The sequence below is a fragment of the Gasterosteus aculeatus genome, chromosome 13, assembly GCF_964276395.1.
Source record: "Gasterosteus aculeatus chromosome 13, fGasAcu3.hap1.1, whole genome shotgun sequence".
In the NCBI taxonomy this organism is placed as follows: Eukaryota; Metazoa; Chordata; class Actinopteri; order Perciformes; family Gasterosteidae; genus Gasterosteus; species Gasterosteus aculeatus.
Genome location: NC_135701.1, coordinates 22,386,496 through 22,406,740, shown reverse-complemented (window position 1 = coordinate 22,406,740; position 20,245 = coordinate 22,386,496). Strand labels below are relative to the sequence as shown.

The window sequence follows — 20,245 nt, the reverse complement described above, 5'->3', positions numbered from 1 at the left end:
GCTTCCTGTTTGTGTCAAGAATTTCACAATAAACAACTTGGCCAGGGTTTGGGTTTCACAATGAGTTTTAAGAGTTTCACAATAAAAGCAGCCGAGGAGAGGCTTGATTAAGATGATTGAGGCGTTTCTTCAGACTCAGTGGGAACAGAAGGTCGGTCAGTAGCTGCTGGAGCATCAGCTGATCACAGGTTAGTCACATGACTGTGGGTCAGAAAACTCTCATTTTACACACACACACTGTTTGTTTACTTTATTTCTTTGAAAGAAAAAGTTCTGCACATTTCTGTTCTTTTAGAAAGTTGAAAAAAAAGTCTGCCTTGTACAAACATTTAAAAACGAACAAAAATGGCCGTAGAGATGAAGTTGGATCCACTCTGCAGAGCGATGAACTCGTTCATTAAATCAGCAACATCCTGGAGATTTAATTCTTTCACCCCAAAGTGAGATTGAAATAAGAAGAACAACCACTTCTTCCCTCTGAGAAGCGACTGTCTCAAAGTTCATCACAACAACAACAGCAGCATTGTGTGTGTTGTTGTATTTCGCCCCATTGAGGACACGAGGGGTCAGAGTTCACGATGAGTCCAGCCGTGTGTGTGTGTGTTATTTGGTGCGCAGCAGCTCCAGCTGGTCCTGGTACTCGGTGAACAGTCTCTGGAACCTCAGGTTCTCCACCATGACGGGTAAGACCTCCCGCAGCAGCTCGCGCTTCCGCAGGCCCTGAACACACAGACGCACGTTAGCACCGCTAGCTAGCGGTTAGCGACACGGCCTAGAGTACATCAGATGCAGGGAGGACGTCCCTTCATGTCCTCAGAGTCTCTGGAGGACCCCAGTGATCCCTTTACAGCTCCTTCAAACCAGACCCACTGCTTCTGCGCTTACCTTTCACAATAAAAGCCCTGTAACTGGCGACCAGAGCGGAACTCAAATGAACTCAGTCAAGCGTTTCACTTGACGGAGTAAAATGAAGCACAGCGTTCGTGTCCTCTCAGTGTTTAAGGTCTAAAGACACGAGAGGTTGTGTGGGAGGAACTAGTTTCTCTACCAGCGTGCTGGGCTCCCACGCCGTGGCGGCTGATTTGTGGACGGGACCCAGCAGCTCCTTGCAGAGTTCTCGGAGACGATTCTCAGAGCCTGGGGGGGGAAACACACACACACGCGTGTTGAAAGCGCTCCTCTACAGCGAGCGTCAGGGAGCGTCTTTGGGGCGTACCTTCGCTGACGAGGAAGCGGGCGTAGATGAGCAGCCAGTGACGGTATTCCGCCGCAGACTGCAGCGTCAGAGCCGACGTCAGCTGGTTCTCCAGGAAGGCCAGCGTCATGCTCTGCTGTAGGTGGTGGGGGGTGGAGGAGAGGCGGGACGCCAGCCGCCCGGCGCTGCAGGGACGAGACGGAGACACTTTACGGGTCTTATACTTCAACACATCTGATTTGTTGCTTGTGTTGTTTTAATAAAGGTATGACGGCATCGGATCCCTCTGATTGGACTGTGAGATGCCATTAGACCCTCCCCCTCCCTTGTGGTGTCCTACTTGAGGTTGCATCCCTGCATAACAGCCAGTGGTCCCGAGGACACAGGTGCATCGTGGGTAGGCAGGCAGCTCCTGAAGTCGGCACACTGGACCATGGAGTCTCCTTTGTCTGCTACCAGAGTCCTGAGTGACAAAAGAGGGGGGGGTGTAATGGGAAAATGTTATGTGACCCTTTTAAATGCTTCATTCGTATAACCAGTTTATTAGTTGCAAGTGGTTCGATCACAAAGGCCCTGACAGAAGAACTGATGTCTCCCACTTGGATGAGATGTTTCCAGCGTCATAGCTGTAGAGATGGAACAAAGTGTTTGTTATGTCTATGACCACCTTTGTTTTAGCATGTTGGGAGAGCAAGGACACGGTCAAAGAACCAACGTGTCTTACATGGATAAGATGTTCCCAGTACCCTGGCTGTAGAGACTCAACAAGATGGTCAAAGGTTTCTGTTGACGCCACCGATATCTAAACTTAGGTATAAGAACTGCCTCGATGTGTTGGGGGGAAAAAGGAGGTTCTTGACAGTCTACTGACCACGTAGCTGTTGTGACCCTTTTTCCCTTGCAAGGAAATAAACGGAGAAAAGACATACTTGACTCAGAGCTTTTGTTTCTTACTTAACGATTGTCTGTGCAAAATCTTCCACCACAATTTGGTGTCAGAAGTGGGATCGTTTGAAGCTCCGTCGGGACTCCGAGGACGTCCGGGAAGGGACCCCTTCAGGATCCACCAAAACGTGATTCTGCCCTATACCTCATCACACTCAGAGAGAGGGAACCGGCGACCAAAAGAGACCTGATTGGCTTCAACACGATCCGATGAGGAAGATTTTCACACGAATCGGGTAAGAAGTTGATATTCTGATTTTCAAACGGGGCTTCCTGAATTATAACGGGTGGTAACAGGTTACAAAGACGGGTATTTAGTACTTTGGGATTTTTTTAATTATTTTTTTCTCTCTTCTTAGAAAATCCAAATTTCGGTTATTTGATTGGGCTTCTAATGATGATAACTTGTCTTTTTATCCGGTTATTTGAAAAATGTGTATAAAATTATAAGAGTAATTGTACAGTATTTCCGGTTCATCAGCATCCAACTTTTTACTGAGGAAGACAGGGGCAATTTGCGTCGCATAATTGTGACCCTTGACCAAAGGGGAAGACAGGGGCAATTGACAATTGTGACCCTTGACCGAAGGGGAAGATAGGAGGGATTTTGAGAGTTCACTGAAATCGCAAAATCTCAGCCATTGACCTAACAGGAAGACAGGAACAATATCGGGGTTTTCGGACAGTAATCTGAAAACAGATATTTGCGCCCTTGACCTATATTTATTAACCAATAGTTCTGGTTGGGTTTTAACTTGTATTTTTCCTACGTAAAAGAAAATCAAGACTTATAGTGACGACTATATTTTAAGGAATAAAAAGTATACTTCACCACGCCTGAAAGATGGGTGGTGTACACGGTAAAGGTAAAAAGGAAATGGGTTCTCCGGAGGGACCCATTGTGGATCTGATGAGAAGGAAATATGGAGATCAATCTCTAGAGTTTTTGCCCGAGTGGTCAAAAGATTTTGGGTTCCCTGCAAATGGTTCTTCAAGTAGAATAAAACTGAACATGTTACGAACAGGCTTAGAGGGAAAAGAGAAGGGTATAAAAACTCAGAGGGTGATAAAAGGCAAAGACTTGGAGGACATTGAGAAACAAAGTAAATGGTTAAAATGGTGGAAGGATGAATGTGAATGTAGAGAAAGGAAACAAATGGCTAACGAATTGACATGCGCAAAAACCACATTGGTTGAAAAAACAGATCCAAATGTTATTGAACAAAATGACCGATGTGCTTCTTCTCCCTTGTATCCGAGTCTCACAGGGGCTGGCGGCCCTCTCCTCAACACATGCCCACCACCGTACCCTGCTTCATCTGCGAACCAGCAACCTTCGTCTGCATGGTCACAAGCTCAAAAAGTTCACTACACCCGGCAGAGGGAGGAAAAGGAAGCGGCAGTGAAAGCAGCACAGGAACGACTCCTCGGCGAAGAGGAGGAAAAGAGACAGGCTGCTCTCCCCACTCGCTCTCGCTCTCCAGGAGCAACCGGAGGGGACACTCCTGCCATCAACAAACTGATCACAGAGCAACCATCTACATCAGATGTTGTTTCCCCCTCTTTCGACCCAGAGGGAGTTCCCCCGGATGCAAAATCTGTGCTCCAAACCCCAATGATTCAAGTACCAGGACACTCAGGTCCCATACTTGTTTTCCGGCCTTGGACTGATACGGACATTAGAGCTGCAATGGCTCATCTCCCGCCGATACAGCACTCGGGAAGACTGTTTGCTGAAGCATTCATGGACTTCTGTAAGCAATTCCTGCCCAACTTTGCTGAAATTCGACGTGTTCTAATGAGTCACGTGGGTCCGACTCACTACCAGAAGCTCAACCAGCTGGTTGCAGGAGACACCAGTGCGGCAGACGTTGAATGGAGTTCAAATCAAAATAAGCCGTACAGAGACGCACTCACGGCTTTGAGCGACGGCATAAAGACATTGTTCCCTGACAAAGTGGATATGACTCCCATCAACAATACCAAGCAGGCAGCGGGTGAGTCCGTCCATGATTACTACCAAAGACTTCTCACAGTGTTTAATCTTAACAGTGGCATTCCACAACCCGCCGCGTTAGGAGACGCTCTGGGGACGTGGGAATCACACCTGAAGAATGCTTTCATGAATGGACTATTACCCGACATAAAAATGAATGTGCAGCGCTCTGTTGCTGGAATGGAAGACTCGCGACTCGCGGATGTAAAGAAACATGCTGCGCATGCGCAATCCATGGACATAGAGAGAACTGACCACGAGGGGAAATGGCGGTCACGTCAGATTGAACTCGCCCAACTGACTATGCTCCAAGCTGTCACTCAACTTGCCAGAAACGACCGCCCACGGGATCCCAACCAACGGGGCGGATTCAGGGGGCGTGGTCGGGATATGACGAGGGGACGCTCCTCCTGGAACCAGGAGGGATCACAGCTGTCTCCACCCAATGACTATGATACGTGTTTCCGCTGTGGCGAACAGGGACATTGGCACAGAGAATGTCCACAAAATGCACCTCGTAGAGGATGGGGGCGTGGACTGGCCAGACGAGGAAGGGGTGGCAACGCACATTCCGATTGACGTGAGGCGGAGGGGGAGGAGGCTGCATGTGAGGGGGAGACGGCAACCACGCTGAGGCCTCACATGATAAGGGAAGTAAAACACACACACACCGCAGCCTGCAATGAAGAAACGCTTTCTGCACTAACTCCCTGCACACACACACACACACACACCAGAGCAACAACAAGCTCTCGTGGACATCACAGAGCAATTGAGAACACAACAAAAGCTTTCACTTAAACACACATACGCAAAGTTTTCAGGAAAATCATTTGAAAATATGCCCACCACTATGGTGCAAATTCAAGGGAAACTTTTATCGTTTTTGGTTGATTCGGGGGCTACACATTCTGTAATACAACAGAAGTATTTTCCAGGTCAGAAACTTAGTGGAAAACAGGTTTTCTCACAAGGAGCTTCAGGGATGACTATTGTAGAGAGATTTACGGCACCTATGACCAGTACACACACTGACTCAACTGACCCTGAACCAGACATCACAGTAAAACATTCCTTTTTGCTGTCCTCTTGCTGTCCCATTAATCTAATGGGCAGAGACCTCATGTGTTCTTTCGGCATTAGCCTAATCTCCACTCCTACAGGGTTGCAAGTGGTGAGATGCAGAGCCGTTGACCAGATGGCAAAGACAGTTATAAGTGATCCAATGTTTGTGTACCAGTGGTGGCTTCCGGTTGACTCACAATCAGAACTGTCCCACCTGGCAGCATCACGCGTCCAGCCTGAGGCAGAGTGCATGGATGCTTCACATCTCCACTGCACAGCTCATGTGTCACATGGGCCAGATAAGCAATATGATGCATTATTTCTACAGGATCTGAATGATCAAATTGCATGTATGACATTGTTTTGGTCCACACTTAAATGTGCTGTTTCCGTTTCTCTCACCCCCTCTCAGCAGCACCTCTTTAATGTGGACTCTTCTTTCCCACACATCTCCTTGTCTAAAGCAGCAACAGACCAATGGAGAGATTTGGGACCCTTTGTCGCAGCGTGCGAGGCATTGGCAGATTGGGAGGCTACACCAGATCCACTTGTGATGCGCTCTCCGTCGACAGGCTTCTTTAAACAGCCATTCGCATTTTGCACACCTGCTCTCAGATCTGTTTATGTCATGGATGAAAATAACATATTTTCTGACACACACACTGATACATTTTTGACTAATGTCTCCTCTATTTCTCCTGCCCTCAGTTCTGTTCCAGACACCTTGTGGGCAGCGCATAAATATGACGTGGGACTCATCAAAAAATGTCAACCTGTGGTCATCACTCCTCGATCAGACTTCCGTCCCCACAAACATCAATACCCACTGCGCCAAGAGGCCATTGACGGTATAACACCGGTGTTCAACTCCCTCTTAAAGGCCGGAGTCATTGTTCCATGTCCTGACTCGCCGGTAAGAACACCTATTTTCCCAGTTAAAAAGATCAGAGATGCAGGCAAACCAACTGAGTGGCGCTTCGTGCAGGACCTAAAAGCCGTTAATGCAGCCGTCCATGCACGAGCCCCAAATGTTCCCAACCCTTACACCATTATGGCACAGGTTCCACCTGATGCTCGATGGTTTTCCGTGGTTGACCTCTCAAATGCTTTTTTCAGTGTCCCTGTGGACATTGACAGTCAGTTTTGGTTTGCGTTTAATTTCAATGGCAAGCCTTACACTTTCACACGCTTGTGTCGGGGCTACACAGAATCACCTACGATCTACAACGAGGCACTCAGGGAAAGTTTGGAGAGCCTCACTTTGTCCCCAGGAACAGCTCTTTTGCAGTATGTTGATGACTGTTTAATTGCAGCTCCAACACAAAAGCAGTGTGAACAGGACACACTCAAATTGCTTCAACACTTAGCAGCGGAAGGACACAAGGCCAGCCTATCCAAACTACAGTTTGTTTCACAGAACGTTCATTTCCTAGGCCATAACATTTCCGGTGAAGGGAAGACACTATCACCAAAACGCATTGCCTTAATTGTAACACTTCCAAAACCACAAACCAAGAAACAGATGATGTCATTTTTGGGAATGTGTTCCTACTGTAGGTCATTTATTCCAAATTACTCCCAACTCGAGCAACCTCTGTCCGCATTGATACATGGAAAAAATCTCAGCGCGCATGATAAAATTCAGTGGCTCCCTGCAGCCTCTCAAGCTTTCACGGACATGAAATGCGCGTTACAAGTTCCTCCGACTTTGGGTCTTCCTGATCCTCACAAACCGTGGATGAACGTTCTGGATGTATGACATCAGTGCTCCTACAATCCCATGGCGATAAACTACGACCAGTAGCTTATTTCTCCGCAAAACTCGATCCGGTAGCAGCAGGCTTACCACAGTGCCTTCGAGCTGTGGCAGCTGCTGAAAAGGCTCTTACAGCCTCTCGTGACATTGTAGGCTATGCTACGCTAACATTATTGGTTCCACATTCGGTTTCACTGATTCTTCTCGAACATAAGTTGTCTCATTTATCTGCAGCGCGTTACCTTCGATATCACACATGTCTCCTAGACATGCCGAATGTTACAGTAAAACGCTGCAATGTCCTCAATCCTGCATCTCTTCTCCCCACTCCGGAGGATGGAGAGGAGCATGATTGTTTGGCTGAGCTGGAAGCTCAGTGCACACCTCGACCAGACCTCGCAGATACACCTCTGCTCAACAGTGACATGGTAATGTATGTTGACGGATCTGCTTCACGGGATCCCCTGACTGGTTCTAATCTTGTGGGTTTCTCTGTGGTTTCAGACTCAGCTGTTCTGTGTTCCGGCCCTCTTCCATGTCACCTCTCAGCCCAAGCAGCAGAATTAATCGCGCTAACAGAAGCTTGTAAACTAGCTAAGGATAAAACGACAACCATTCACACTGATTCCAGATACGCTTTTGGCGTGGTTCATGATTTCGGCGCGCTGTGGAGACACAGAAATTTTCTCAAATCGGATGGCAAACCAGTGTTACACCACACTCTGATAGCAGAACTATTGGATGCCATTTTGTTGCCCACAGCTATTGCCGTTAGTAAATGTGCAGCGCACACATCCGGCACAGGCGACATCGCAAAGGGGAATGAGCGAGCAGACTTAGCTGCAAAAGCGGCTGCTAGACGTCCTCTTCCCAAACCATCACGCCCAGTTCCTGCCATGTGTTCTCTTCCCTCCTCTCTTGCACCCGTGCAGTCCCTCTCTACTTCAGATGAGAGACGTTTTTGGTCCTCCTCAGGCTCCAAATTCATAGACGGCATCTGGTATGGTCCGAATGGTAATCCATGCTTACCTAAACATTTCTTCCCTCACTATGCGAAATTGACTCATGGGTTAGACCATGTGTCAAAAGGGGGAATGTTAAGTATCATTGATGCAACATGGTTCACAAAAGGTTTTGCAGCTTACGCACAAAGGTTCTGCCAAGCGTGCATAACATGTGCAACTCACAATGTAGGTCGTTCAGTACAGGTGTCACATCATGCAGCACATCCACCGCCTGCAAGACCGTTTGAACATGTAATGATGGATTTTGTGGAACTCTCCACATCGGAAGGTAAGAAACACTGTCTTGTAATGGTAGACATGTGGTCCAAATGGGTTGAGGTGTTTCCCTCCAGTAAGCAGACAGCCTCCACAGTGGCTAAAGCCTTGATTTCAGAGATCATTCCCCGCTGGGGAATCCCAAGCAAAATTTCTAGTGACAATGGTTCACATTTTGTCAACCAAGCAATCACAGACTTAAGTGCATACCTGGGTATTGACTTAAAAACACACTGCGCATACCATCCAGCTAGTGGAGGAGCGGTAGAGAGAGAAAATGGAACATTGAAGACAAAACTGGCCAAATGTTGCACAGACACAGGCCTACCGCGGACAAAAGCACTGCCCTTGGTTCTGATGTACATGCGGATGAGGAAACGAACACGCAGCAACCTAAGCCTTTTCGCAGTTCCTCCCCATATAGGTGTGGAAGCTCCAGGAACACCACTCCCTTCCACCACAATGTGCGAGAATGACATGTTAACCTATTGCATTCGACTGTCTTCCACTTTGTCTGATGTAAGAAAACAGGTTGTAGCTGCACTTCCAAGAGAAGCAACGGGTCCACTACACCGACTGCAACCAGGTGACTTCGTGGTGGTAAAGGACTTCAGGAGGAAAAGTTGGAAAGCTAAACGGTGGCAGGGTCCATTCCAGATTCTCCTGGTCACCCAAACAGCGGTCAAGGTAGCTGAAAGAGCAACTTGGGTCCACGCATCCCATTGCAAGAAGGTTCCAGATCCAGTACCAGCAGTGGGCTCAGGCGACCCTACCTCCACAACAAGTGTCAATCAACCGACACCACCGATCCAGTGACCACGGACGGGCAGTTGACCGACAGACACACAGTGCATTGTGATCTGTGTTGACTGTCTACAACGCGGATGCCTCACAAGAAAGAAGGTTGACAGACTCCACATCCCAACGTGTACCTGCGGACCAACACAAGAAGAAGAACACGGCCAGGACCCCTCCACATAGACACAGTAGTCGTTTGTGCCACGACAGTTTATTCATATTATTGCTTGCTTCAGTTTCATTGTATCTCAGCATCTTTTTGTGATTCCGTAGTCCGCTGCCTAAAGAGTGGTTCTCTCTTATCATGGAACGACTCTGACAATAACCCCAACAGTGACTCGGACTCCCTTGACGAGCTGAACACTTACGACCTCGACACGTACGCATAGTGACATAGTGACACACTGTCTGTGTGCATTCCTGGTGTTCTAAATGTTTCTGGTTTCACAGTAGCTTGCTAAAACAATGAGAAATAACATTCTCACAAAAACAGCTTTTATTCTTGCATTTATTAGTATGTAACGTAAATATGATTGATATAATGACCTTTCCACAATATTCTATATCTGAGGCGGTGGATATTGTGTGAAAGGGGATCAAGTTCTGGTATTGTGATTTAAACATGTTCTCATTTCTTTTTTATTTCAATACTGTACACATGACATCTGGGGTGTAACGCTCAAATCCTGTGAGAAGGTTTCCAGTCTTTATCTTCTCCTAACAGATTTCTTCCTATTTTCCCATTTCGGAGGTTTTTTTAGGGAGTTTTTGTTCTGTGGCAGGCAAAGTTTTGTGAGCGATGTCCAGATGTCAATGTTTTGTGATATTTGATGTGGTAGATTATATGTGGTAAATTGTTTGAGTAGTCATTCTAAATTGATTGCATAGTTTGTGATTATTATGTAATCAAAAGAGTGGAATGTAATGGGAAAATGATATGTGACCCTTTTAAATGCTTCATTTGTATAACCAGTTTATTAGTTGCAAGTGGTTAGATCACAAAGGCCCTGACATAAGAACTGATGTCTCCCACTTGGATGAGATGTTTCCAGCGTCATAGCTGTAGAGATTGAACAAAGTGTTTGTTATGTCTATGACCACCTTTGTTTTAGCATGTTGGGAGAGCAAGGACACGGTCAAAGAACTGAAGTGTCTTACATGGATAAGATGTTCCCAGTACCCTGGCTGTAGATGCTCAACAAGATGGTCAAAGATTTCGGTTGACGCCACCGATATCTAAACTTAGGTATAAGAACTGCCTCGGTGTGTTGGGGCAGAAGGAGGTTCTTGACAGTCTACTGACCACGTAGCTGTTGTGACCCTTTTTCCCTTGCAAGGAAATAAACGGAGAAAAGACGTACTTGACTCAGAGCCTTTGATTCTTACTTAACGATTGTCTGTGCAAAATCTTCCACCACGGGGGGGGGGGGGGGGGGGGGGGGGCGGGGGTGTTACATCACTCCAGTCCCACTCCGTCGTGTCTCCATGGCAACGCGTCTCACCATGTCTCCAGCTGAAGCAGTAGGACTTCCCGTTGGACAGGCCGATGACCGGGACCCCCTGCTGGGTCAGCAGCGACTGGGACACCGTGGCGTCGGCACCTGTCACTCAAACGTGTAGAGATGAAGAGTGAGACTGAGACGCTTCTACTGACGTCCTCTTCATCACGTCTCTTCCTGCTCACCTGATAAGATGCTCAGCAGAGACTCGTTCTTCACCAGAGCTTTTTGCTTCTGAACGTCCCTGCAGAGAGAAACAGCTGGTCAGCTGATCAACGAGAGCCGCCGGACGCCATGCTGAGAACACGCCCCCCCTGCCCCCCCCACAGAAACATCTAATCAGTAAAAAGAGTCACACATAAAGTCACTGACCAGACGGACAGCGTCGCTCCGGCCGTCAGCGGCATGACGAAGTGGGCGGAGCAGTGCAGGGCCGAGGTGGGCGTGGCCAGCTGGATGGCCGGGAGGAGCCGCCGCCCACAAGAAGAGAAGACCGACAACATCCTGTCCTGGCAGGCCACGGCGAGGACGTCGCTGGAGGGAAACACCGATGCGTTCAAGTGTCCATCCCTTTAACGTTGTGGGTGGAGCTACACGAGTAGCCTGTTCGGCCCTCAGACCCCTCCCCCTCCTCGAGGGTCTCGTACCTGCTCCCTGCTGCCGTGACCACTGAGCTGGGCAGCAGCGTGTTCCACTCCCGTCCGTCCCTGGAGCAGCGCAGCTGGCTGAGCTTGGACCCGGCGACCAGCGACACCTCGTTCTCCACCTCCAGGAACACCGGCGGCTCGGCGCTCACCTGCAGACGCCACACACCTCAGTCAATGGGGGGCCGGGGGGCACAGACCCGTGTGGGAAATGGAAAGTCTTTGTTGAGCTTGTTTCTCTGGGAGCATGGGGTCGTGGCCGGGCCTCAGCCCCAGGGAGGAGGAGGGGCCCGGGGAGGAGTCGGAGCTGAGCTGGGAGGTGAGCTGGTTGGACATGGAGGAGCCCGAGGGCAGGATGGGGGCGCTGTTGAAGAGCGCCGGGGAAAAGTCGGTGCAGAAAGAAGAAGAAGAAGACGATGAAGATGAAGATGATGGGACGGTTAGCTGGTGTTCTTTTTGTTGGGTCTGAGCCCGACGGGCCGCCATAGTGTCTCCTGTGTCCTCCTACCCCGTGTCCAGCTGAGCGATGCAGAGCGGCGTGATCCGCCTCCGGCCGTCGGGGGTCCTCGTCTCCACCTGCTTCTTCAGAAGGTTCTGCAAAGACATCTGCTTCAGCTGTGGAAACATCTGGGCCTGTTCATACCTCACCGACAAACATCTGGGCCTGTTCGTACCTTCCTGACAAACATCTGGGCCTGTTCGTACCTTCCTGACAAACATCTGGGCCTGAGTCTCACATCTCCGTTTTCACAGCACAATATTAAAAGGAAGAACATTTACGAGAGAACGGATCAGATTGAAGAGCTTTTAAATATGAGCGCTTGTACAAGCCGTCATTGGCGGACTATGAGGACGCCGGATGGCCTCTGATTCATGGAGGGAGATCTCCACCAACGAGGGAACAAAGTCGTGGAGGAAAATACGGGACAAATGTGTCCGTGATGAAAAGCAGCAGTGTGGATGCACGGGGCAATAAAGTCTATGATCAATAAATAAAGCAACCAGCGACTTCCACACACAAAGACGTGACTCTCCAGGTCGTCTTCAACAAAACACGTGACTCCACCTGTTGTTCTGGAGGTGAATCGCTCTGCAAGACTTTACAACCAGGAAGTGAAACGACGTAAAGACGCAGAAACACGCGGCGGCCTTTAGTTTCTGAAGGAAAACTCAGAAGAGACTTGCTGATGCATTGAAGGGACTCACGTGGGGACGAGCGAGTCCACATGAGGTTCAATTTGAGGCCTAGAAAAGAGAGTTACAGGTTTTTTTTTATTGCTAAACATCAGCGGACACAACTGGAGTCACATGTGCAAAACTCTGACTCCAGTCTGCAGCAGCAACAGTCACCTGAGCTCAACCGCTCACATCACCTGCACAACTCACTGCAAGCAACACAACTCTTAACACAAACAAGCTCAGTGCAGCAAACACTGAGAACACACACTGTCACTCACAACACACACTGTCACTCACAACACACACTGTCACTCACAACACACACCGTCACTCACAACACACACTGTCACTCACAACACACTGAGAGTACAAACACACAAAATACTCACTGTTCATCTTTACACTTTGAACCGTTTCAGTGACGTCATACAAAGTAAGATTTTCTTCAAAGAAAAGAGTCACATTCTTTCACATGATTTATTACATTTTTAGAACATAACAATTCTTTAAGATAAATGAAAATTAGCCGTTTGCTTCAATCGTCTGTAGTAATTTACAGAATTACAGTAATGAGAAAAAGGTAGAAAGTAAAAGTACAGACTGTAATGTGAACAAATAAGTGAGGGCTGATCCTGCCTCTCTGGCATCAGGACACAGGTTCTCATCACCATCACATCTGATGTTCTCTCTCCATCAACCTGGGGAAGAACCTTCTGGAAGCCTCGTCCATCCCTGGCCGTCCTCTGGACTCGTGTCCTCACATCCGGCTTCCCAAAGAGACATCTGGTCATGTGGGTGGAGACCAAACACCTTCCACCTCCAGGCAGAGAGAAACTGGGTTGAGGAAGGGTGAATATGCAGGCAGGTACAAAACCATAAATCTGCCATGTGCTGCAAACCAATCTGACAGCTGCAGAGTGGTGAAAAGCAACGTTATCACGTTTGATCATAATAATAAATAAACAGTTTTTCTTTACAGAATATTTAGTGAAGTCCCTTTATTAAACGTGTTTCATCACAATACAACAAAAAATCAATCAAATAAAATTGTTTCTCTGTAAGATTGTTAAGGAAAGTTTCTGTAAACTTGGTTTTCGCACTTTATTGGAAATAGCCGTTGCTGCCAGTCGTTTAACCGTTTTTCTTTTTTTTTTTTTTACAGTGTGCCAATTAGGGAACTCAAAATAAAAGCGTGGGTAATTTGATCCTAACTGTAAAATAAGAATTTAATTCCTTTTTTTAATCTCAATCTTTGCTTTGCTGTACCTTTAGCCTTCTTTCCAATGAATGTATCTTTGCCATCACGCACAGGTAGGAGTGACGTTTTTACGCAGACACACAAATACTTTCCGACGATTATTGCAGTTGAGACTAGTGGTTTTATTGCAGTACATAGTACAGATGAATATACTGGTTGATTGTGATCTGTGGACTCCAATTCCTGGTCTACACGGCCATCATGGAGTCCATCCTCTGCTCCTCCATCACCGTCTGGTACGCTGCAGCCACAGCCAAGGACAAGGCAGGCTGCAGCGTGTCATCCGCTCTGCAGAGAGGCTGATCGGCTGCAATCTGCCGTCCCTGCAGGACTTGTTCGCTTCCAGGTCCCTGAAGCAGCTAAAAAGATCGTGGCCGACCCCTCCCACCCCGGACATAAACTGTTTGTGCCCCTTCCATCTGGCAGGAGGCTGAGGTCCATCAGGACTATGACCTCCCGCCACACCAACAGTTTCTTCCTGTCAGCAGTCGGGCTCATGAACAGAGCCGGTCCCCCACTGACTGACTATAACATTCCACCGGTCACTCCCCCTCACACTGCACATGTCACTTTAACTGCAATTCATCACTTTGTTACTTGTTCGTTAGTGCACTTTATGCTTAATATTTTTCTTTTTAACTTTGTAATATTTACAATTTTTAACTTTATTCCCCTGTTTATACTAACCCATAGCCTTATTCTACTAACCCATTGCATTAGTATTTCATTCTACTTTATTTTATTACCGGGGCACTGTTGTCTTGTCTGTCTACTGTCGCGCACTAACCGTCAAGACAAATTCCTTGTATGTTTGGCATATTTATTATTTGGCACAAATAAATGTTTCCTGATTCCTGGTGATCTGTGGTCTGGGAGAACTGTGTGTGCTCCCCCTACGTGTGTCCGCCACTTCTTGTCACCTGTGCCCCTCATATACAACCATGTGCATCTAATCACTGCCACCTAGTGTCCAAAATATTAATATATCTAAACAAAATAAAATAGCATGCCAACAATAAACATAAATGGCTCCTACATGTGTCGTGAGTTTATTAACTTCAACCTCCCCCTTTAAAAATGTCAGTTCAGCCTGCAGCTTTTCTAGCAATGCATTTGAGCCCTAAGTGTCATTTAGCTATCAAACATGGTGCTTTTAATTTTTTGTATTTTCAGCAGTTCTTTGCATTCATTTCAGCTTTCATTATCCACCCATTATATCTGCAGGAAAGGAATTTAATACTTGGGTGTAATATATCAAGTAGTAGTATGGAATGGAATGTAGTATTATGGTTGTGCAGTGCCCAAGTGAATGGGGAATGCAACAAAGGTCTAGGATGTAAATTGATTTCGGTTTTCAGAAGTTGGAGAAACACGGAACTGCCTTATGTGGTGGAAATTTGTGGATTTAGCCCTTGCGAGAAATCAAAAGTATCTTGAGCTTGCTTTGTGATTAAGTATTTATTGCTAACTTGAATATAGAAAAATGATGAAGAATACAGAAATCATCACCACAGGTCGTAAGTACAGACAGAAGTGACCTTTCCTTAATGGACCCAGTCAATTAAACATTTAAAAGGTCAGGCACGTGTGGTTCCATTTGTGTCTTATCTCACCCTGGACTGCCTTTGGTCACAGGCTCACATGAAAGGTCACATTCCTCCCGAGCCTCACCAATTTCCCCCGACATCTTACTACAAACGTCTTTCAGGACAAGGCTCGGCCTTGGGAACCGGTCTACAGCGTTCCACCACAGCCGAAGCTTCTCCAGCATCCACGCCGGTGTAGGTCCCAGTGATGAACGTCGATGTGACCTCCCCGTTTGTGAATCGGCGAGTGAGGCGAGCAGTGAAAGGGATATTGGCCTTGTACCTATGCACCACCGTTTGGACTCTGCAGTAATGGTTGGGCGGGACTGTGACACTCAGAGGCATAGACTGGGTGGTCGTGTCTGTCCTTGTGTTTCCTCTTGAGAATGTGGATGTCTTTTCACTGCTGATCGAAATAGTTGTAGACGCGATAATGGGGATTCCTCCCGTGAAGCTCGTGCTGAATCCGAATTTGGTGGAGGAGCTGAAGTCGAACCTTGTCTGTGTCTGACGTGTCACTGAGACAGTCGGGGATTTCACTACTGAACTGCACTCATTGTTGGTGACAGTAGTAGTGAACAGGGACTCTGGAGGATACTTAATGACATTCACACCAACGTCGTAGCTGATTTCAGAGATGTGCTCGCTGATTACATCTTTTCTATAGGTCAGGACCTGGTAGGTCTTGTAAAAATACTCAGAACCCTCCCAAGGAAGGAAGAACGCCTCATTCCTAACATGTACCTTCCCAAGACCAAACTTATTCTTGGCAACATATATGTCCACACCGGAACAAGTTTTGACTGAATGTTCAGGCACTGAACCCCATGAGCCGTCCTTCCACTCTAGCATCTCAAAGTTATCTTTGTTCACCAAGATGTCAAAGTTAGAGACTTTATGCTCTTTGTTATAGTAAGGGTATTGGCAGTAACTTCCCTTGCCTGAGTTGTAGAAACCTGCATGACACCCGTACTTGCAGACGACATCAACACGATTCTCATAGTCGTTCCAAATGGAAACAGAACCGTCGGGCAGAGATCCGCTCCATTGGACCCATTTCAGGCTTGGGCTACCATCAAACAAGATGGAAGGTTCAGTCTGTCTCTTTTGTCGTGACATTCGAGAAGACCGAGGAACTCGAGCTATTGGCATTGTTGTGTTGGAGTTGTTGTCAGGCGTCCTGTCCCTTGGGGCGAGTTCCAGTATGGGGACTGGGGGGAAGAAAGGGAACAGGGAACAAACAGTATGTCAGTGTCATCCATATCATTTATTGCAGTTGCAGAATAAATAGTATTTGGTTAAACTTTAACACATTGTGTTTCATCAATCCACTAGCTTGAGCATTTTTATGTCATTTCATGTTTGGATCCTCTTACGTAAATATCTACTCTCACAGCTAAAATGTTTCTTAAACAGGTATAAATTGAGTGAATAGGTAACAAACAAATATCCTTTTTGTTCTTGATAAAAGAAGAAATACCACTCTTCCTTGAGCCATCGTGAAGGGTGGCCGCAGACAGAGCCGGCAGGACCAGCAGAAACAACACTGACATCTGGAGACAAAATCCGTCCAAAACCATGAGTACATCTTATGTCCTTGTTTATGACACCCTAAAAATCATGTTGGACTGTTTTTTAAAATCTGATTTCAAATACTTTTAACATTTGGTGTTCACTATTCGTTAGTTGTAACGAAGACACGTGCCTGATTGAAAAGCAGTGATTTCCACACAGTTTGAAATAAAATATGTCTTTGAATAGACCAGATACAGACGCTCCACTTCCACAAGGTCAAAGTCCGTTCTTTCTGTGTGCATTACCTTTGCGTTTGTGTCTCCTTTTAACTGTTTCTGCATAAAGCACAATGTTTGTACATTTCTTTTCTTCTGTTTTGGCATTTAAATTGTTTTCTGTAAAGGTACAAATATATAAATCGATGTTGTAACATAGTCTTATGCTAAAAGAGTGATTATTGTCTGTATTGAAGTGACTTCAATACAGACAGGTCTCCATGTGCAGCTGTGTCTGCTCGAACAAAGGACCTGTGTGTGTCACTCCATCTTAACCTTGGTTCATATCTCAACTTGGTTTGCAACTTCTCGTACCTGCCACTGAGGATTCACATGTGTGTATAAAACCTGCTCGGAGACGCCACCACTGTGATACGTGCTGGTGTATTTCACCTCCTGCTTGCAAGCAACCCTAACGCCTAACCCTAGCCCCTGTAGTTAGCCCCCCACACCCAGACCTAGCGTTAGCTCCTGTAGCTAGCCCCCCACACCCAGACCTAGTGTTAGCTCCTGTAGCTAGCCCCCCTTCCCCAGACCTAGTGTTAGCTCCTGTAGCTAGCCCCCCTTCCCCAGACATAGCGTTAGCTCCTGTAGCTAGCCCCCCTCACCCAGACATAGCGTTAGCTCCTGTAGCTAGCCCCCCTCACCCAGACATAGCGTTAGCTCCTGTAGCTAGCCCCCCTCACCCAGACATAGCGTTAGCTCCTGTAGCTAGCCCCCCTCACCCAGACATAGCGTTAGCTCCTGTAGCTAGCCCCCCACACCCAGACCTAGTGTTAGCTTCTGTAGCTAGCCCCCTCACCCAGACCTAGTGTTAGCTCCTGTAGCTAGCCCCCCTCACCCAGACCTAGTGTTAGCTCCTGTAGCTAGCCCCCCTCACCCAGACATAGCGTTAGCTCCTGTAGCTAGCCCCCCTCACCCAGACCTAGCGTTAGCTCCTGTAGCTAGCCCCCCTCACCCAGACATAGCGTTAGCTCCTGTAGCTAGCCCCCCTCACCCAGACCTAGCGTTAGCTCCTGTAGCTAGCCCCCCTCACCCAGACATAGCGTTAGCTCCTGTAGCTAGCCCCCCACAACCAGACATAGTGTTAGCTCCTGTAGCTAGCCCCCCACACCCAGACCTAGCGTTAGCTCCTGTAGCTAGCCCCCCACAACCAGACATAGTGTTAGCTCCTGTAGCTAGCCCCCCACACCCAGACCTAGCGTTAGCTCCTGTAGCTAGCCCCCCACACCCAGACATAGCGTTAGCTCCTGTAGCTAGCCCCCCTCACCCAGACATAGCGTTAGCTCCTGTAGCCAGCCCCCCACACCCAGACCTAGTGTTAGCTCCTGCTAGCTGTCCCCCGGTTACTGTCCGAAGTAAGAATCTGAATGTTTTCTTTGGTGTGTCACATCATGTTTAGCTATTCCTCTACACTTCCTATTACTACAACTTCCTCTTCACTTCTTACATGTACCATTATCCGTAGCCCCTTGCGGACAATGGTACATGCAAGTGTAGTATATTTGATCGGTTGGAGGTGAGGCTCAGTGAGTTAGAAGCACGTCTCTGCACCATGGAAGCTCAGTCGTTAGATTAGATTAGATTCCAACTTTATTGTCATTGCACAGAGTACAAGTACTGAGGCAACGAAATGCAGTTTAGCATCCAACCAGAATTGCAAAATAGCAAAAAGTGCAGAGTATGTGCATATGTAAAGTGTAATAAGTGAATAAATATATATGTACAGTAAGAAATAGATATGCAATATGAACAGTAAGAAATGGATATGTTAGCCGCAGCAGTTAGCCAGCCCACCCCCGTAGGGCCACATAGACGTAGCGTTCGCTCCTGCTAGCCGTCCCCCGGCAACCCCCGAGCGGCCGGGAGGCCGGGTGACTGTCCGGAGTAAGCATAAGTCTAAGTGGAAGCACACAGTTAACCACCAACTACTTCACGTTTCAAACCGCTTCTCCCCACTCAGCGACACACCCGCTGAGAAGCCAACTCTGGTGATCGGTAGCTCCATTCTGAGGAACCAGAAGATAAACCAGGGACCATAGTTACATGTGTACCGGGGGCCAGAGCCGGCGACATTGAGTCTGATCTTAAACTGCTGGCTAAGGATAAACGTAAATACAGTAAGATTGTAATTCACGTCGGCGGTGACTTACGGTTACGTCGCCCAGAGGTCACTGTTGAGACGGAAAAAAATAACTACTACTGAATGTTTAAAGTCAAAGCGGATACTTTATTTAACCCAAGAAGTGTTGCGTCCTGCAGTTAAACGTGCACGGACCGAGCATCCGCTGAAAGGTTCAGCAGAATCTAAGGCCCTTAAGCAGAGCGCGCCACAAAATTGTATAGCTCTTAAGGGCATTTGTGATTGGTTCAGACAGCAGGTGGAGGGGGCTCTTTCCGAGGCCCTCATTGGAGCACAGGGCGGTCCCGCCCTCTTGGCTCACGTTCCCGGCAGGTCATCACTACATGTTGTCCTACATTACGTGTGTGCGTGTAGACGTGTTCCTCACGTGTCTCATACTTGTCCATCACACGGGGGCGGGCCCTATAGTGTCCCACTCAGAGTATACCACCGTCTGCGTGAGTTTTACACACATTACAGCTATAAGTTTGGCATCAATAAAGCATAAAATTTAAATAAATCGCACATCACTAAAGTCAATGTGGAATCGGTGTGTACACGGCAAAATTCTTAGTTAGTTTTCCAATCTTACGCAAAAGTGTTGAAGTGCAGAGTTGAAATCACACTGCAAAAAGTTGATTCAACTCTTACAGAGTCAATTGTACAAAAGAGCTGGAGTGATTATCCAGTGTCAAGATCAGATTAATTGTCGACACTTAGTAGAGTTAAATGAAATCTGTGACAGGTTGGAAATGTAACTGTACAGTGTCACGCTTCTTGGTGTTGGTTTAACTCTACGTACTGCGGCGCATGGACTAGAGAGGGTGCGCTGGGAACCACAGGGTTGGTGGTTCGAAACCCCAACTGCTCCATGTCCCATGTCAAAGGGTCCCTGAGCAAGACCCCTTAACCCCTAATTGCTCCCCAGGCTAAAATGTGAAAACCATGGGTTAAAAATGTTTCCAACTTGTTAACACTTCGTTGAGTGTTGATTTAACACTGACAAGATTGGGACGATATAAACATCAGCTAAGAGTTAAAATTGAATATCACAGAGTCAATTTAACTCTCTGAAATCTGCTGTGCACATACACTAAAACAATGTCGGACACCGTAGTTTTCTCTGCGCCCT

At 47.3% G+C, this 20,245-nt stretch overlaps 3 protein-coding genes and 1 long non-coding RNA gene across 5 annotated transcripts; 2 read left to right on the top strand and 2 right to left on the bottom strand.

Annotated features, from left to right (window-relative positions):
* Window positions 1-235: 235 nt before the first annotated feature.
* On the bottom strand, window positions 236-1,658 carry LOC120814549 (protein HIRA-like). Its single transcript, XM_040169767.2, has 4 exons — window positions 1,536-1,658; window positions 1,217-1,380; window positions 1,049-1,137; window positions 236-720 (listed from the first exon to the last, which is right to left on the bottom strand). Exons 1-4 carry the CDS (start codon window positions 1,628-1,630, stop codon window positions 604-606), a joined length of 465 nt encoding a protein of 154 aa, XP_040025701.2. The 5' UTR covers window positions 1,631-1,658; the 3' UTR covers window positions 236-603.
* An 11-nt stretch (window positions 1,659-1,669) lies between these two features.
* Window positions 1,670-7,707, top strand: LOC144386254 (uncharacterized). Of its 2 annotated transcripts, XR_013451944.1 has the most exons (3): window positions 2,362-2,376; window positions 3,401-7,385; window positions 7,462-7,707. It is a non-coding gene; the product is annotated as an uncharacterized LOC144386254 (long non-coding RNA). The 2 variants fall into 2 exon arrangements; XR_013451943.1 differs by having other exon boundaries at window positions 1,670-7,385.
* Window positions 7,708-15,054: 7,347 nt separating this feature from the next.
* LOC144386381 (natterin-3-like) lies at window positions 15,055-17,568 on the bottom strand. The gene is made up of 4 exons (XM_078087435.1): window positions 17,539-17,568; window positions 17,307-17,423; window positions 16,682-16,754; window positions 15,055-16,412 (listed from the first exon to the last, which is right to left on the bottom strand). The coding sequence occupies exons 1-4, from the start codon at window positions 17,566-17,568 to the stop codon at window positions 15,307-15,309; spliced, it is 1,326 nt and encodes a 441-aa protein (XP_077943561.1). The 3' UTR covers window positions 15,055-15,306.
* A 31-nt stretch (window positions 17,569-17,599) lies between these two features.
* LOC144386380 (uncharacterized) lies at window positions 17,600-18,459 on the top strand (the record flags this gene model as incomplete). The annotated part of the gene is made up of 3 exons (XM_078087434.1): window positions 17,600-17,766; window positions 17,862-18,309; window positions 18,394-18,459. Coding segments are annotated over 3 exons (681 nt in total), but the record flags the coding sequence as incomplete, so codon positions are not given.
* Between the last annotated feature and the right edge of the window lie 1,786 nt (window positions 18,460-20,245).